We start from the raw sequence: 20,450 nt of genomic DNA on the forward strand, positions 1-20,450 counted from the left end.
ACAATTTTGGCATAAAATAATTAAGAGCAAGGACTCATGCAAATACATACTATATATGTATATATATATATATTTTACTATATAGATATAGATATAGATATAGATATAGATATAGATAGATATAGATATAATCTTCACTGGTTGAATTACTCCCTTGTATATAGATATATGCTATCCTCCAGAAACCATGGAGTTCGGGGGTTAGGGATCCATATAAGTGCGCAAAAAGATTATTCACAAAGTTATAAATGCTAAAGAATCTACGAAATTTAATGGGGGTATGTAGGACAGAGTAACACTTAACAAGGAAGTGAATAGATGTCATAGGAGAGGTGATGTTAAATCAGAACTCTGAATAATTAGTAAGCATCGCTGGCAGTAGCAGATGCTTTAGGGGGAGGGGTTACGATTATGATATTTTAAGTGGAAAATGCTCACCCCCTCAAAAAAGTAGGTCAATACTAACCATGTCTGTGCCACATAAACCTAGCCGCTCCCAAGTCATAGATGATTAAAACATGGACAATGCTTATGTCCCAATAGGTCCATCAGATTCTCTCTCAGAGCTGCAGGACAAAGTCTGGCCAAGCTCTGTGGGTGCTGAGAATCTTCACATATGCAAGGAGACTGTGCTTAAGAAGTCCACAGTTTACAGTGTCAATTGGGGAATAGCAAAGGTCGATGACTAGAAAGAGAAGATAGAAGTAGATGCCAAAAAGAGAGGTATAAACAAAAATACTGATGGCTTTCAATCACAGGCTGAAGGAAATGGGGCATTTTCCAAAGATGGCTGTAACAACAGTTCCCATACTATGTGCTACTCTTACCACTCCCCCATTAAGAGGTGGAGTTTCTTTACCTCTTTAAACCTAGGTTGGCCCTTTGACTGCCTTGACCAACAGAAGAGGGCAAAAGTAGTATTTTGTCAGTTATGGGAAAAGCCCCTAAGAGGACGAGCAGCTTCAACTTCTACCTTTTTGGAACATTGACTCTTAAGATGTTCCCTCTTGGAACCCATCTGGCATGCTCTGAGAAGCCCAAGCCACATAAAGAAGCGGTGGGTAAGTGATTCAGTGAACGATCCCAAGTGAGCTTTCAGCTACAATGAGCATCATCCTTGGAAAAGCTAAGTCCAGTGCAGTTGAGCTTACATGCCATGGCAGAGCCAGCCAACAACTGCCTACAATCCCATGAGAGATCCCAAGAGATAATGATAAATAGCTGGTGCAAGTGACGAAAACACAGGCTCTAGTCCATTCCTGAGACAAATTTTATTCTTGCCCTTAGCTTCCATGAGACATCCCTATATACCGATGACAAACTTCTTCCCCTCATTTTTGTTTTTTAGTTAATTCAATTGTGCTACTTCTGCTTCATTGTTCTAAGTAGTATCTTTGACAAGCAAGGAGATAGAAGTTTTAAAAATAGAAGCATTCCTGATTGAGGGAAAACAAGGTACTCAGATGAGGTAATAAATGGCATGGGGAGTTTGGGAGAACTGAAATAATAGAGAATGAACACACAATGGCAGAAATATAAATGGAAGAGGTATTTAATAACCTCATGTCCCAAATGAAAAAAACTCTAATTTTTCAATATGAAGAGAAAGTTTAAAATTTTAAGTTCATCAGAATCACAGATAATAATAGTTTTACTGCTAATAGTTAATCTAATAATTAAGGAAACCTGCAATGAGAGAATGCGATTATAAATTCAGTAATACTTTGAAATGAATTTGTATTTTTCAAATCACTATATACACACATAGCTACATATGTGTATACTTTTTTTTCAAAAAAGCAGTGTGCACCTGTACAATTAGTATTTATTTTAATGTACTCTCAAACATTAGAGGGCCCTAATGAGGGCCAGGAGAGAGCCATGGAAAACAAGAATTTAAGGGATATGGAGAAGAAAGAAAGCACCAAAGAAAGAAAAGGAAGAGTCCAGGAGAAGGAGAAACAGAACAGCCAGGAAAGATAAAGGGTGCCACTTCAATCAAGTGATGTAAGAATTTTAAAAATGAGGGAGAAGTCAACAATGTCAATTTTGAGACATGTCAAATGAGGCAAGTTCTAACAAGTGTACATTAGCTGGTCAATGAGCACTATAGCTAGAAGAGAGTCACTGGTAAGTGCAGAACTTAGCTTTTCCGAGGATGAAGCTTAAAGACCAGGAAACCCTCATCTAAAAATAGTTCAAATTATTTTTGAAGAATTTTGTCTCACCACATAATGTATTGTGGTCAACAAGGAACACGTATTAAGGCTATGTAAAAGGAGCCAAGGAATGAGAGAGATTTAAAAAAAAGAAGAAGATAATTGATTAGAAAAACCCAGTGGGAAGCAAGAAGGAATGAAGAGCAAAGACCAATAATCAACAAGAAGTACTGACAGAAAGAGAGGTGCTACTTTTTCAGAAGCCCAAGGTAAGACATAAAGATCATTTTTGATATAGAAAGGCAGAAAGGGCTTCTTACTTGATGCTCTGTGTGAATCAGAACAGAAGACTGTTAAGAGAAATCTGAACTTAAATTTCAGGGCTCTGGGGGCACCTGGATGACTCAACTGGTTAAACATTCGACTCTTGATTTTGGCTCAGGACATGGTCTCAGGGTTGTGAGATCAAGCCCCGCTGAGCCCAGCCTCAGGCTCCTTGCTCAGCGGGGAGTCTGCTTGAGATTCTTTCCCTCTTTCTCTCTCCCTCTGACCCTCCCACGGCTCGTGTGTGTACACACACGTGCACACGTGTGCACACTTTCTTCTCTCTAAAATAAATAAATAAATCTTCAAATTTCAGGGCTCTGATTTATCCCTTGAGCACCAAACCATTCTGAAGCTCAATTTTCTCATCTCTAAACTGAGGATGTTGATGACAAGCCAGTAATGAAGCATTATCAGTAGTCCTGGGAAAATTCTCATGTTTGCAGCAGACAACTACACTGGTTTTGGTAAAAAAGATCAGATGTTATAGTGTATGTAAAAATATCTGTTCAAGTTTGCACAAATATTTACTTCCAAATTGTGTCATTATGAATTATTGATTTATAAGGAAGAGATTCTTTTGGTATCCAGTGAGGAAGAGAGAGAAGAGGGTTGAGGAGGAGTCTAAAGGAAAATGATGGAAGTCACATAGTCATTGTGGAAACTGGGGATGGAAATTGATGAGAAAAAAAAAATAAAAGATACTCAGAGGAGAGTGCCCAAATTATGCATCTGCAACCATATATATCTACATGTTTTTGAAGCCCTTCATTTGTCTAGTACTCAAGCTAAAGGAAAAAAAAAATAATAGAGGAAAAAATGAATTATACACATATTCCTTTAGCCTTTTATACTAGAAGGGTAAGAGAAGAACACTGAAGGAAATCATCCTCATCATCATCACCACCAGAGCAGACATCTGTGTCAGCTTTTATATGACGATTCACACACATATATTTATTTAATCACCTAATCAAACTAAGATACAAGTTTATCATCCTCATTCACAAATGAGGGTAGAAATGTTGACTTGTCCAAGGTAACATACCCAGGAAGTAGCAAACTCAATGTCATCTGAATAACTATACTTCCTCTTAAATTATGATTCCAAAATAAATGTGTCCTCCATATGGACATTGGTCAGACAAGGCAGAGAGTGCATCTCACAAATGCAATTTGTGCATTAATAGTATTTAGTTTATGAATTCAATTCAATAAACAAGTTGGGCATCTACTAGTCAATTCCATATAGTGAGAACAAAACTATTGCCTCTATTCTTAAGGATCTTTTATTCTAGGAAGATAGAACATAGAGATATAAATTAAATTAAAATTAGAAAGCAGAAATACATGTAATATAATTTAAAAAAAACATGCTATATGATAAAAGAGAAGAGGCACAGTCATTTCTACTACAGAATCTGGTAAAATTTTAAGAAATTGTCATAATTTAAATTACATATGGCTATGAAGGGGTTTTGGAGGGGTAGAGAATAAGAAAATGGGATCTCATTCCAGGCTATGAGAACCATGCTAGCAAAGATTGGGTTTGGAACATGCAGAGTGTGTATATTCTGTTTCAGGGAAGGAAAAACTAGATGTGGGTAGAGTAAGAATTACTTTGGAGAGGGGGATTCGGTGTGAAGCTACTGAACCTTAAGTTTCAGGGCCCCTTCCTTATGAAAGACTCTACAACTCAGCATTTAATTTTCTATCTCTAATTGGTATAAGTATTGCTTTTTCTTAAAGACTGCCCCTTCAAACCTGCCTCTTGTAGCCTGGCATTACAAAACAAAGCCAAGATAAGTGATCACTGAAACACAGGTCTTCTGATGATAAATTCCACACATGACTCATAAACAACAGGAATGACAATGACTTACAAAAACACAACCCAAAACTGAACCTTTGTCACCAGGATATGTGAAGGACCATGTAACATGTAAAAGGAAAGTTTGGCAATTTAGAACTCAATGCAAAGCATTACATGGACTTGAAATATTCATATTTATATCAAGCTTTTAGACAGTGTTGAGAGGCTAAGTGTCTATACTCTTAGAAAGATCACCACTATTAAAATCATTAAAATGGAAAAATTGGTTTTGAACATCATATAAAACTGGAATTTTATTATAATTTATAGGCAGCCTTTTTAGAAAAATTCTCACATCTATAGTCCTGTTCTAATATGATTAGAGATCTAAATTTCCTTATAAATTAAAATTATATGTGAAAAAAGCCCAGTGAGTAAATATATTTTGGAAATTAAGGATAAATGTGTCTGTTATACAGGACATCTCAGAATATTTCATATAATAATATACACTGTGATATCAAGAGGAATAGTTCTTTGCTCAAATTACCCTTTTGCTTTCTCTCTCTCTTGCTCTTGCTCTTAAAAAAAAAAAAAAAAAAGGTAGGGGAGCCTGGGTGGCTCAGTCCATTAACTGTCTGAGTCTTGGTTTCAGCTCAGGTCATGGTCTCAGGGTCCTGAGATCAAGCCCTGTGTCAGGCTCTGCGCTGAGTGTGGAGCCTTCCTAAGATTCTCTATCTCGATGTTGGCAGGGATGAGGAGAAAGGGGAACACTCCTACACTGTTGGTGGGAATGCAAGCTGGTGCAGCCACTCTGGAAAAAAGTATGGAGGTTCCTCAAAAAGTTGAAAATAGAACTACCCTACGACCCAGAAATGGCACTACTGGGTATTTACCCCAAAGATACAAATGTAGGGATCCAAAGGATTATGTGTACCCCGATGTTTATAGCAGCAATGTCCACAATAGCCAAACTGTGGAAAGAGCCAAGATGTCCATCAACAGATGAATGGATAAAGAAGGTGTGGTGTATATATATACAATGGAATATTATGCAGCCATCAAAAGGAATGAAATCTTTGCATTTGCAATGACGTGGATTGAACTGGAGGGTATTATGCTGAGTGAAATAAGTCAATCAGAGAAAGACATGTATCATATGACCTCACTGATATGAGGAATTCTTAATCTCAGGAAACAAACTGAGGGTTGCTGGAGTGGTGGGGGGGGGGACGAGGGATGGGGTGGCTGGGTGATAGACACTGGGGAGGATATGTGCTATGTTGAGCGCTGTGAATTGTGTAAGACTGTTGAATCACAGACCTTTCCCCCGAAAAAAAAAAAAAATTATATGTTAAAAAAAAAAAAAAAAAGAAGATAGCAGGAGGGGAAGAATGAAGGGGGGGAAATTGGAGGAAGAGATGAACCATGAGAGACTATGGACTCTGAGAAACAAACTGAGGGTTCTAGAGGGGAGGGGGGTGGGGGGATGGGTTAGCCTGGTGATGGGTATTAAAGAGGGCACGTACTGAATGGAGCACTGGGTGTTATATGCAAACAATGAATCATGGAACACTACATCAAAAACTAATTATGTAATGTATGGTGATTAACATAACATAATAAAAAAAAAAACTAAAAAAAAAAAAGATTTTCTGTCTCCCTCTCCTTCTCCCTCTTCCCCTCCCCCCAGCTCATCTGGGTGTGTGTGTGTGTGTGCACGCCTGCGCGTTTGCGCAGGCTCTCTCACCGTCTCTCTCTAAAAAAACTAAAACTAAAAATTACCCCTTTGCTTTTTTTGTCAGAGTACATCACATAAGTAAATTTTGGAAAATCTATCTAATACACTTAATATGTTCAGTAACAAGAATTCAATTCACTACTAAAAGTGTAAGATAAAAATAGATATGGGGGCGCCTGGGTGGCTCAGTTGGTTAAGCGACTGCCTTGGGCTCAGGTCATGATCCCGGAGTCCCTGGATCGAGTCCCGCATCAGGCTCCCTGCTGGGCAGGGAGTCTGCTTCTCCCTCTGACCCTCCCCCCTCTCATGTACTCGCTCTCTCTCATTCTCTCTCTCTCAAATAAATAAATAAAATCTTTAAAAAAAATAGATATGTATTTCCAATCAATTGTAATTTGGGAAGATTTTGTAACATGCATCGCACTTTTATTCAGCTAGCATCTTTACAAATTAATTCCACAATTCTTACTTTCAACTGATAATTCATTTTTAGTTTGTACTTAGGACATCATTCACCACCTACTTTATTTAACCTCATCAGATTATTATTCCGGAGCCACATAATTAAAAATTATTTATCACTTTAGGGCAAGTTTATTGTGAAATAGGTAAGTGATGTGCTTAAATAACAGAGTATTATGGAAACTTCCAGGCAGACTGGACAATCTCCTATTTTAAAACTCTTCAGATAAAAAAAAAAAAACACACACTATATCATCTTTCCTGATATTATGATCAGACAATGAAAAAATAATACCATAGAAGAAAACACTGAAAACAAAAAATTTAATTCGAAGAAAAAGGTTTTCCTGGTACTTGGCTACCAGATCTGTAAGATCTGCTAAAGATGTAAAAGCTGGGGTGCCTGGGTGGCTCAATTGGTTAAGGATCTGCCTTCGGCTCAGGTCATGATCTCGGGGTCCTGGGATCAAGCCCCACATCGGGCTCCCCACTCAGTGGGGAGTCTGCTTCTCCCTCTCCCTCTGCCCTTCCTCCCTGCTTGTGCTATCTCTCTGTCTCAAATAAATAAAATCTTTTTTAAAAAAGATGTAAAAGCTGTATAATTTGAGTTCTATTTTCCCCCAAGATATACATCTACCTGGATATGGGTGAAAACTGCTTGAAGAAAACAAACGAACTGATCTTGTGAAGTTGTCAGCTTGGATTTATATAAAATCAGTAATTTCCAACAAAAACAAAATGAAAGGAAGTAGCAGATGAGGGCTAATGATTTAGAACACCCACGTACACTGTAACAGGAGTTCTCAGTCTAATACCTTTCAGGATCACTAGATTTTTTTTTCTTCATCAAGTAATATAAAGCAGATTATGACATCATGCCATTCCCAAGAAAAGACATGTGACAATACTGCAATTATGTTTATAACTAGCACAATACAGAGAAAGTAGGAAACAACAATGGAAATAGAAATAACCGTTTTTCCATTAAAGATGATAAAGGGCAAATTATAGAGCTAAAAATTAATCAAACTTTAAGGACATTTCCAATATAGCACTTAACCATTAACTGAGAAGAGAGCAGGCCTTTTCACCATGATTTACCTCATCAGATCATTCTCATGTATCAAATTAATGACAAAGTGGCAAGCAAAATGAAGCTGTAGCTGTTGAAAGTATTTAATGGAATAAAGGATGCTTTCTATCAAATGATTGCTGGAGCTTTTGTGATATCAAATAAAGAAAATGATTCCAGTGAAAATAACTAAAATATTTCAGAAAGAAAAAAAAATATTAGAAGATGTCATGTCGTGACAATTAATGGAGAAATATAACACTATTAGTCATTTTAAAACAAATCACAATTCTGAAATTGCACCCTAAAGAAGAGGAAATGGCCACATATAATATGGACTCACAAAATTAAAGGAAGAAAATGTACTAAAGGATCTTGGATTATTTGTACTTTTAAAACATTTGGGAACATGAAAAAAGTGCACTAATTATGGTAGTGGGCAAATAATTTTGAAAAGTTTTAGAATATACATTTGAATATTTTGGTAAGTACAAAAGAAAGAAGAAATTCACACAGTTTTTTTTTTTTTTATTACTATTTGTAGAAAGATCCTGTAGGTTAATTAGACAAGATAGAAAGCATGTTACCTATAAATTAAGCTTTGTCAGATGGAGAAGTTTTGATTTTTCTCAGGAATACACAACAGGCCAAAGAGCTTGTATTATAACAACTTAATTAGAGGCTGTTTTCAGGTCTGTGAGGCACTTTGGAACCCAGTACATATTTAACAAGTTAAATATATACATAAATGTAATCGTGTGTGTACACACACACACACATATATGTGTGTGTGTAAGTTTATGCCATAATGGCAAACATTTTAATAACACCAAAACAAACTCAGCTTCTAACTTAGTTCAATTTTAAGTACTTTGGTGGAGCTTTGTGTTAAGAAATTTAAGAAATCAGCTGATGACCATCTTCTTATATCCCCCTCCTACTATTCTGATAGTAAATTTGGGGACAGAACCATTTAAAACCAAAAAAATGAACACTGTGTGGAATTATTATTCCCTGTAATACATCTGAGAAATGATGCTATTCATAGTTATAGTAATGATAATGATGGCAATGATAATAGAAGTCCATTATAAGTCTACATTTCCAAGCAATTATGATTACTTTTCAAATTAGGTAAGTGCAGAGTCAAAACTTTGGGAGAAATTTGGAATACTACATAGCAATTTGAGGAAGTATAGTGGCTACAGGTTAATTTTTTTGCTTGATAGAGAGCTAATTATCAAAGTGGAGAAAGCAGATCTGAGGTAAAGTCCCAGCTTCAGTGAAAATGCTTTAGAATGGAATCCATTAAATATATCTCAATATAAACAACTGAAATATTACAATATTACTATGTGAGGTCTTACAGTGGACACCAGGATGGTCAATGGTAAATAGCCACCATTTAAGTTAATTCCAGGTTATTTAACACAATTCCTCACATTCCACCTTTGACTATACATCTAAACAATGGACTAAAAAAGTTGATGGTAAACTGAATTTATTTTTTAAAGATTTTATTTATTTATTTGAGAGAGAGAGAGAGGAAGTGAGAGAGAGCAGGAGCAGGGGGAGGGGCAGACAGCGAGGGAGAGAGAGAAGCAGACTCTCACTGAGCAGGGAGCCAGACGCAGGGCTCTATCCCAGGACTCTGGGATCATGACCTGAGCCAAAGCAACGCTTAACCAACTGAGCCACCCAGGCACCCCTGAAATTATTTTTTAATATACTATTTGAGATATTCTCTATTACAAAGTCTCTTTTAAAATCAGCTTTATTGAGGTATAGTTTATCTACCATAGAATTCAATAAATGCAAATTCAAGAAATTTAACAAATTTAGTCGTGCAACTACTGCCACGATTTCATTTTTAGAACATTTCTATAGCTCCCTCAAATGATCCTGTGTGTCTATTTTCAGTAACTCCCTATCCCCATCCCTTCAATTAATAATCTAGCCTCTTCAAATATTTTCTTAAGCCTAAATATTTGACTTACCTCCCTCATTAAATCATGGTAATGATCAAAGAAAACAATGCAGATGCTTTGAAAATTGTCGCTATTCACACAGTATAGTCCTTGGAAGGACTGGAATACTGAGAAAGGCTGGAATATTTACTTTTCACTAATCATTCCTTCTCATATGAAAAATTTTATTGTGTACTACTCAAAGTATTTTTAAAGTGCTCTGAAGTTCTAAAACTTGGCAGTATCATAAAGCACTATGACAAGATATTGTCACGCTATTATATATATATATATATATTTGTCGTGATACCATTAAGTCCCATTTTTAAAATGGTTCTTGATGATTATGGTGAACTTGACTCGTCAACAATTCTTTGATTTTCATCTTTCTTTCCTGCTATCTTATGGCAAGATGGCAAAATCCATTTGGGGCTTGTCCACTTTTTAAAAAAAAATAGCTCCTAGCACATTTGTCTGGCACATATTTAGTGACTAAATGTGGTAAATCTTTGTGGAATTGAATAAATTCACCAAATACTTATCGAGGATCTGCTAGGCAGTCCTGATCTTTTACAAATTGACTTTTGGTGGGTAGGAAATTGAGGTCCACAGGGAAAACAACAATAACAAAACTAATTAAAAAATAAACAAGGAAGTTTCATATAGTCATAAATGTTACAAAGAAACTACAATAGTGCCTGTGATACCAAGTGTCATCTGGGTGTGCATTTTAGATTTATAACTTCACTGTCAGCTATTTGGGAATAAATATCTATTTGTATAAGAAAAAAAAAAAAACAGAAACAATAGGTTGAATCTAAATTGCCTCAAAATATTCAGAGTACTTCAAGAGTCTTCACTGAGACCATAGCATGGCGCAGCTAGCTTCACCTTTTGTATTGAGAATGTGTAGTTTTTCACAACTGGATGTTGTAATTGAACTGCAGAATTAAGATGTACACTTTTGAATTTATAATATAAAAGACGTCTATTTCTTTATCATTATACATCCTGTGAGGATATGATACTGTGCCATTTTTCGAAATATAGTCAATGATGTGTAGCACATTTCTAATCTTTTGCATCTTCTGTAACACTTGCTTGCAATTATTTCTCACATTATTAAACATATTGAAGTGGTAACAGTCATTATAAATTGGCGAGTAATCAGTTCTATGTGGTAACACACACAGGTAGCATTGCAATGTTAGAACAGATTTAAAATTAATTGTATTATATTTATCATCATATTTATATTGCTAGGTAAACAGAAAAGAAAATATTTATACCATGCCTATGTGGGGTTTAACATTAGAACCCAAATGTCTGTAATAGATCTCCATATTCTTCTATGGTTAAATTATTCCATTATCACATAAATCCTGAATGAATTCTGCAATGAGGGTTTATACTAATTCATAAATCAGTGAAGTAGGCTGTAAAGTAAGACTGTTCTGAGTCGTTTGGCACTCAAATATGCCTATACACTATAAAAGTCTTTTTTTTAATCTTATAATGAAATCATAAGCTTAATCTGATAGACCAAAATCTGCATTTAGATCTTTATTTTTTAAGCCATTGGTTTTGATAGTCTGGAATGCTTACATTTAAAAATGGCCAAATATATTTAAACTGAGTTATAAGATTTAGCTTCAATAAACACAGGAAGACCTCAATTATAAATTGTTTTGATGTGTGGCTAATGCAGTCAGCTTAAATTAACAGCTTTCTTTAGTAAAAAGAAGATCCCTCTTTTCTTTTTTTTTCTTTTTTTTTTATTTTATTCTTATGTTAATCCCCCTACATTACATCATTAGTTTTAGATGAAGTGTTCCATGATTCATTGTTTGTGCACAACACCCAGTGCTCCATGCAGAATGTGCCGTCCTCAATACCCACCACCAGGCTAACCCATCCTCCCACCCCCCTCCCCTCTAGAACCCTCAGTTTGTTTTTCAGAGTCTATGTCTCTCATGGTTCGTCTACCCCTCCGATTTCCCCCGCTTCATTCTTCCCCTCCCGCTACCTTCTTCTTCTTCCTCTTTTTTTTTTCTTAATATATATTGCATTATTTGTTTCAGAGGTACAGATCTGAGATTCAACAGTCTTGCACAATTCACAGCACTTACCAGAGCACACACCCACCCCAGTGTCCATCACCCAGTCACCCCATCCCTCCCACCCCACCCCCCACTCCAACAACACTCAGTTTGTTTCCTGCGATTAAGAATTCCTCATATCAGTGAGAAGATCCCTCTTTTCTATTTGTTGACACTAAGTTTTAGCCACATTGCTAATGGGATGGGAAAAGAGATGGAAGGAAGAAACTCGGTCTATAGTGGAACCAGAGTATGCGAAAGTCCCAGCTTGATGAGTGAAATATAGGAGCACTTTCTTTATTGATTATGAAGTCCTCTCCTTTGATGATAATTTGTTTCCTAAATTGCTGTAATTTTTTTCCCCTCTACTCATGCACATAAATCTACTATGTGGGAGATGTTGCAAAAGATGGGATCAGGAATCTGTGGGACAAAAGAAATAGTCGAGCCATTGCAATCACCGCTAGGCAGCCCACTGCTTCTTGTGGTAATCTTAGTGACACCATAATATTCTCTATAAAGTGTGCATCATCAACACTTCATGATACAGAGCATTTCAACAGGTACCCATGTTGGATTTTTCTTACATACTAGAGATTCAAACTTATGAAATTACTGGTATAATTCGAAAGAAAAACTGTAGACTGAAATACCTTAGTAATTTTAAGAATTGCAGACATTAAGGTGGTTATTGGCACATAATTATCTTGGCTCCTACAATCATTGAGAGGCACATCCAAGGTGAATGGCACATTATGATATGTGGAATTAGGGGACTAAGAAGAAGAAAATAAGAAAACCAAGCCAAGTTCATCTTCAAACATCCATGTTGAAAATTCTACTTGCCTGAATTAATTCATTTCTGCAGGAACTCTCAGCTATGTTTCCTCCTCTATTCATTTCCCATAAGAGTAAGGGGACAATCAAAATAGAAGAGAAAGTCACCCCAGCTCCCTCCCATTGAAATCTCGACAATGTCATAGGTGTGAATATCAAAGAGTGAGTGGTGAGAAATGTGATGTGAGGAAAAAACTGTGGAGCATTTCAGCCATGACCAATAATGAACTCTCCAAAGTCGTTCTCAACCTTTTCCACATGTGAGAACACTCGGGAGAATTTCCAATAATTCTGACAACTGAGTTCCCCCCAGATATTCTGACTGGTGTGGGGTGCACTCTGGGAAGTTTTCTTCCAGATCGTAGGTGCTAAAACTAAATCTGTGTTTCAGTATGTTCTGCAGGACACTTAAGGAGTAAATAACTATATTCATGCTATGTGTTGCTTTGCAGTTATATAATTTGATGATTTTATACCGTAAAATTGTTCTTGAAGAAGCACTCATTGTTTTTTTATATTTTAATCATACTACTTTTGAAATAGTTCTTAAGTTTCTGATTTCTGTACCTAGAAGATAAATTTTTCTATCTAGAAGAATTCCTCCCATTTGCTTTACTCTATTTGAATCAATAAGATGTTATCTTAATTTTGTACTTTAATAAAAATCTTGCTTTAAATGGCCTGGTATTGGGCAGTTGATGCTGTGGTTGTATGATCTAAGATTTTGGTTTAAGTGTTAATGACTGAAAAAAAATACTCCGGTCACTGTATGCTCTGATATCCTCACAATATGCAATCTTACTGTCTAAAAGGTTAGACTTCACTCCTATGAGCTCATGTTACTAAATAAAACAGTAAATATTTTTAATCTGATTTAGAATTGGAAGGCCCAGTTCTATAATCAAAACAGATAACTGATCAATGAACATGCTGAGGCAGTGGGGAGCTCATTTCTGCCCTGTAGTTATAAAGGCAAATGTAATGCAAGAACCCATCTTGATCTACATCTCCTTTTATAAATAATAAGAGCATACCTGTTATAAAGTTATACACATCGCGTATATGTTCGTAATACTGAAAATTTGTTATTCCTGAGAATCTCAATCTTAAAAGGCAGAAAAAGAAGGCTCTAGTAACAAATTTTAATTTGGCAGCAAAACTACTACTGTACCACACGGTGGAGTCAGACATCCACAAATCTATGTGGCCAGTGTGTGACAGGGAATCTGAGCACATTATTTAAGAGGACCAAATACAGTAATGGCATTCGTTTTGTTTGTCCGGCTTCTCAGTGATATACTAAAACAAGCACTCGGTTTCTGAAAAGGGAAAGCTAAGTCTACCTAATCTTTTAATTAACAATGAACTTAGATGGAAATTTAAAGAAACAAGTTGTTTTGTATTAGTACAAGCCAGGAAAGTTAGCCCCCATGATATACAGTTAGAAAAAAATGTCATTTTGGTGGCATTCTTAGTGGCTTCTTTTTCTGGCAAACTCTGCTTATGTTCTTACTTCACAGTCTCTTTACTCTCTATTTGTCTCTTTCAAGAGAGTTTCAAATTGAGCTTCAGGAAATGTAATTCTTGAAGTAAATCTGAGTACCTGATAACTCTGTTTGAGAAAACAATTCACTTGCTGTCATCTTAAAATAAAATCTTGGAGAAGAATGTTTTTCTTTCTTTTGGGTGGCCTGCATTTTCCAATATTATATATTACCAGTTGGGGAATTCAAAGTCAAGAATTATCTTGAAAATGCAGGTGCAACCAGAAATGCATGGAAAACGGATTTGAGCTTGTTAGTGCTCTAAAATCCCTTTTTTCAAGTAGATTTGAAATTTCTTAATTGACTTTTGTGCTGTTATTTGCAAGTATTTTGAACTGTTATAATTAAAAACATTTTTACTACAGCTTTTTTATTTGAAAAGAAACAAACAAAACACTTTATATTATGGTATTAAAAACTAGTATGTTATATTCATGTTTATGGAATCCTGCATTCATATCTAAACAAAAAAGAACACTCACAGTCTACAACCGTTTCAACTAAACAAGTTTTTTTTCCCTAAAAGTTCCCATTTGTTTCTAAGACAATAATAGCTATTGCATATCTCATACTTTCATATTGCTACTCATACGTTCATTCTGTAAGCCTTAGAAAAACTATATATTTTATAGTACAAATGTCCAATTTTAATATTTAATATTTATATTGTTCAAAATTTCCCTTAATTATATTCAGAAATTTATGAGCAGTCTTTAATCAAACATTCCTCCAAGTTTATGTCACTGAATTAAAAAAAAAAAGAAACAACTCTATTCTGCCTTTAGTTTATAATCATGAAGTTCTTCTCAACTAAGTAATAATTTCTCATTCCTGTCATGTATTTTTCTAAAGCCTGCCTATAAAATTTTCTATGTGACTCAAATTGGGACAGTCTTACGAAGAGTTAATGGTTGAGACTGGACTAATGTAAGCTTGAGGAATTGCATATACCAGGGAGCTTAAAATCCTCAACAGTGTTCACAATCATCTCCCATTTACGATTTACACTTGTCCCAGTGAAAAACTATCATGAGGATGCTGTCATCAGGATTCCCCTAAACTATACTTTCTTCATCCCCTGTTGCAATGGTCAATGAGGAAACCCTGTGCCCTGGACTTTGTAAGCCTATCAAAACTACTTGCACCCTGCCCCATGTTCTCAGGGACTTTGTGGTCAAACTTTGACAATATGGTAAACTACCTCATGCTATTGTGTGTAACGATGCTCTGGGTACCAGTTAGACTGATTCAGTGCACTATAATTGCATTGTAACCATGATCTGTAAATCCAACACTTAATCCAAAAATTCATTTTAAAATGAAAACATTCAGGCATCTCCACCAATTAGTGGGGGGAGGGCCCTTGGGATGGGTAGATAACCTTCTAATGCCCCTCACATCTTAACTTACTGGTCTGAATTATCCGTGGTTATTGGGTTCATAAAATGTACCTAAGATTTGAAAAGTAGTTACATTACCTTACTACCAGAAAATTCCAAAGATTGAAATAAATAATACCTATTATACTTTACATGTATTTAAAGTTATTAAAAAATAGAAATATAGCATTTAAAAAACTACATCCCAAGATGGAAGTTAATTTAGATATTCCATCAATTTATTCAGTATAAAATTAACTTAGATTTATTTTCATTATTATTTTAACTCTCATTTTAGAAAAACTGGTTTAGCATATTTCATAATTTGGATTGAACAGAGTGGGATGTGTGAGTACATGTGAGTATATATGGTATGACTATTAGTAATAAATGCAAATTTACATCTCAAATTTTTTGCTATCAACTACTTATGACACATCACATGTAGAACAATATAGAAATCCTAAGACTTATGATTCTAAAATAACAAAGATGAGTTGATAATAAAATATTTGAGACTGCATTTTTAATGGCACCCTAAAAATACCTTCTTTACAATTTACATTCTTAAAGTTTCCCTCTAGCTTAAGTATAGTTTGAAAATACTGATTAACAGCAGACTTCCAAATGCTATTTCCCTGCCTTGTAAGTGTCTCTATTTCAAATTCCTCTATTACATACTTTAAAAAATAAATCTTAGAGTGTTAACCTAGAGCTCTTTTTCCCTCTTACCTCCAAACAGTAAAATCAGTCAATCAAATAACCCTCCATACAACTAGTTGACTCAATTTTAACTTTGAAATTCAGCTATGTCGTGTTCCGATAACACACCAAGTAATAGTATCTCATTCCCAGTTTACTTGCCTGCGCTTCTTGAGGCATCTGAGCTGCGTCCACTTTATCAGCAATATAAGCTGCCAACTGCTTGTCAATGGAGGAAAGGGACTCCTGAATTAAGTGCAAGGATTTTTCGATCTCCTGGGCCGACTGGATACTCTGCTCAAGCAACTTTTGCCTCCTCACGGCCTAAAGAAAAGAAGGAAGAAGGAAGCGGTTCAATGTTTACTCGCAATAGTTTTCCTGCAAACCTGCAACAAAGGAAATGAAGATTCTAGACTCCGTCATAATCACCTTTTTGTAAGATAGATTTCGCAGCTTCCTGCCACTCATTCAGCTCTGCTTATAAAAATAAAAATAAAAATAAGAAATAAGAATTAGCACACAGAACTACAGGATCCGGAATCTCTGCAGGACAAAAACCACAGAATTATGTATATCAAGGAATGAAGCTGGAAAAAGAAAAACAGTAGTGAAATCATCTGCGTCGTTGCAATCTGTCGTTCTCAGGCCGAATGTTCCTCCTGATCTCATTATATAGTTCAAGAGATTTGGTTTACTTAGAATAGGGTCATCGTCATCACAATCCAATTCAAGATGGATAATCCACTTCCACCAGTGAGACACATATACAATCTGTTCAGAATCAGCTCCTTTCAAAAAGAGAATTTCAACAACCATCTGGTTATGGATTTATTTTAAATACGATTTCTACCAGTTTTGCATGGGCTTTTTCCCCCCTGTTTTCTTTCACAATTTGGATTATGGAAATCACTTGTACAATTGGATCTGTGTTACTGCTGAACTGGAACAAATAATAAGTAATCCTAATACAGCTGCAATTAATCTTGATTGTTACTATAGGTATGATTAGGGTAATTTAACACTTTCCAAATATAAATAGCATGCTGAGCAAACTGCACAGTCTCCCTTCAAGGACCTGTTCACCTTTAGAACAAGCAAGGACTGGCACAAGCAACTTACTGAGAATTCCTTAAGTTATGCATCACAGCAAGCATTTGTCTATATTATATGATGTGCAGACATGATTATCTGGTATAAGAGAACTATCTGTCCCACAGACCATGAGCGGGGTTTTAAAAACGACCCTGCTTGTGAAGAGCACAGCGTAATATTGTCACATCACTATGCTGTATACCTGAAGCTAATGTGACACCATGTGGCAACTACACTTCAATAAAAAATATTAAAAAAATAAAAAATAATATACAGTGGGCTCTTTAGCTTAAAATGTATTAGAAATGCCATTATTCTTTAATGAAGCCAACTTGGAACACAACATTACTCAACTATGACTAAAGTTAAAAGAGCTGCAAGTCTTACACTACAACAGGAGTGGGAGGGCATTCTCGGTATTTCTACCTGGATCATAAATCGTTCTCAGGATTTTACCTTAGGCTTTCCTTTCTTCTCATTCCACCCACACCTCTAGTTTCGGTTAGTCCTCTTTCACTCACAACTCTCAACTCTGTCTCCGGTCCAGACTTCCCCCTCGATCTCCACACGTGCATATATATTGCCCTACTCGACAATTCTACTTGGACACCCCACAGCAACCAAAGCAACAGCATGACCAAATATGGACACATTTTGGGCCCCCTTCTCATCTACTTCCCACCTTCCCAACTTGCTTTTGCTCTTGCTCTGTATTTTTTTCCTCTATTTCAGAGACCGGCAATTATTCACTGCCTTTATTAGGCATGATTCTGGATATTTCCTCTTTCTCTATCATGTCCTTTACCATTTTGTGTTTAATCAGTCAATCAATTCCCAATCATTTCTTCTACCTCCTAATATTTCTTGATTCCATCCTTTTCTCCTCCGCACTGTCATTACTCTACTTGGCTCATTACCATCTCTTGCCTCAAATACAGTGCAGGCTTTTGGCTGGTATCCTACCCTATCATTGCCCATCTGCAACACATCTTTAGTGTGTTCTTCCTAAAATGAAATGATGGCTCTCTGCTTAAAATCCTCTACTTAGTATTTATTTTCCTGAGGATAGATGCAATACTCTTTAATATGGCTTTAAAGTCCCTTCATAGTCCGGGCTGGACATAGTCCTTGCTCAAGCTACAGAGAAATTTTATTTTTCATTCCCCAGCATACACTATGTCTCTCTTGATACTTGGTCTTTTTTAAAGATTTTATTTATTTATTTGACAGAGAGAGAGACACACAGCGAGAGAGGGAACACAAGCAGGGGGAGCGGGAGAGGGAGAAGCAGGCTTCCCACTGAGCAGGGAGCCCGATGCTGGGCTCGATCCCAGGACCCCGGGGTTAATACCTGAGCTAAAGGCAGACGCTTAATGACTGAGCCACCCAGGCGCCCCTTGATACGTGGTCTTAAACGTGCTACTCCTTTTTCCTCAAACAATTCCACTCCAACTTCCTTTTATTGGCTAATTTACCTTTATCCTTTAACTCTTACCTTGGAAACTTGGATATCTCCCTCACCAGGTGGCTGTCCCTGACACCCTATGTTCTCTCTTGTACTTTGTATTTCTGGCTCAATATGTATCACACCATAATGCATTTTCTCATTAATTTTTTCCTCTATTTCAGACTTTAAGAGCCAATAAGATTAGAGACTATGGCTGTCTTGTTCATTGCCCAATACCAGCTCCTAGAAAAAAAGACCAATACTTTTGTTCATGACTGAATAAATGCTGTAACAAGGCTTCTTAGTGGGGAAAACAGAGAAGTATTCAAGTAGTCAAAAAATTGGATATAGAAAAGAAACTGGGGAAAAGTCACCACCACTCAGACAGACGCATCCTTTGGAGAAGTCCTTCCTGTTTGTGTTTTTGCTTTACTTTGGTGTTTTTGTTTTATTTTGGTGTGTTGTTTGTGTGTACTTGGAATTAAAACTATCAGAATAGGAAAAAAATTAAAAAATAGAAGTATCAGAATAGGATGGAACATTATTTACAGGAAACTTTAGTCTACTTCTATTAAAATACTTGATCCAAATCAGTGACCAAGACCTTGGCCTATAATCTAATTCAAATGCAGTTTCCCCTTTCTTCAGTCAAAACTTCAACGAGAAGTTACATCACATCATAATTCAGTTAACAGTGCTTATGGCTATAATCAGAGCTGTCTGTATTGTACAGGAGAATGTCTGTAGCTTAGCCAGACTTTCTCCAGAGAAATGGATCTCTAATGATAAAATTTCACCATTGTGACAGGTGGCTGGAGAAAGCTTCCAATCACAGCATGTAGTAATTGCCTACTCAGGCATTGTTTAAATCTGGTCCTTTATCTGGCTAAAGGCAAAAACAACCTACTCTCCTGCGCACATCTGTGGAATTTTAATATAATTGAATAGGATATAATACAGCACAATGTTAAACCACATATCTAGCCTCAAAACTCTATTTAGAAATCTAACCTTTTCTATTCATAAGATTCTATGGATTGAAAGAAATGAAATGACCTAAGAGATGATGGCAGAGTTGACCTCAGATAGGTTGGGTCTTTGCTTGGCCTGGTAGTCAGTAAGAGAGACCAATACACATGGATTCTTTGATCATCTCAGGGAGTGAAAAGACCTGATGTCAATCTAAGCTTGCAAATCTCTTTGAACTAATCATGGCATAAGCTGCCTTCTATTTCTAAACATCTTTTTTTTTTTAATTTTTTATTGTTATGTTAATCACCATACATAGCATCATTAGTTTTTGATGCAGTGCTCCATGATTCATTGTTTGCGTTTATCACCCAGTGCTCCATGCAGAATGTGCCCTCTTTAATACTCATCACCAGGCTAACCCATCCTCCCACCCCCCTCCCCTCTAGAACCCTTAGTTTGTTTTTCAGAGTCCATCGTCTCTCATGGTTCGTCTTCCCCTCCTGCTATCTTCTTCTTCTTCTTCTTCTTTTTTTTTTTTTTAACATATATTGTATTATTTGTTTCAGAGGTACAGATCTGTGATTCAACAGTCTTGCACAATTCACAGCACTCACCATAGCACATACCCTCCCCAATGTCTATCACCCAGCCACCCCATCCCTCCCACCCCCCACCACTCCAGCAACCCTCAGTTTGTTTCCTGAGATTAAGAATTCCTCATATCAGTGAGGTTATATGATACATGTCTTTCTCTGATTGACTTATTTCGCTCAGCATAACACCCTCCAGTTCTATCCACATCGTTGCAAATGGCAAGATCTCATTCCTTTTGATGGCTGC

General features: G+C 36.3%; 1 protein-coding gene across 9 annotated transcripts in view; it reads right to left on the bottom strand.

The window, feature by feature from the left end:
* Positions 1-20,450, bottom strand: part of DMD (dystrophin) — a 1,717,438-nt gene that overhangs the window by 1,237,748 nt on the left and 459,240 nt on the right. For all 9 annotated transcript variants that reach the window (XM_035001266.1, XM_035001277.1, XM_035001248.1 and 6 more), the window contains one exon: positions 16,262-16,423. In XM_035001266.1, coding sequence (XP_034857157.1) covers positions 16,262-16,423 — 162 coding nt within the window. The remainder of the gene's footprint in view (positions 1-16,261; positions 16,424-20,450) is intronic.

The sequence above is a fragment of the Mirounga leonina genome, unplaced genomic scaffold (assembly GCF_011800145.1).
Source record: "Mirounga leonina isolate KUSES-001 unplaced genomic scaffold, KU_Mleo_1.0 Mir_101595, whole genome shotgun sequence".
Classification (NCBI taxonomy): domain Eukaryota; kingdom Metazoa; phylum Chordata; class Mammalia; order Carnivora; family Phocidae; genus Mirounga; species Mirounga leonina.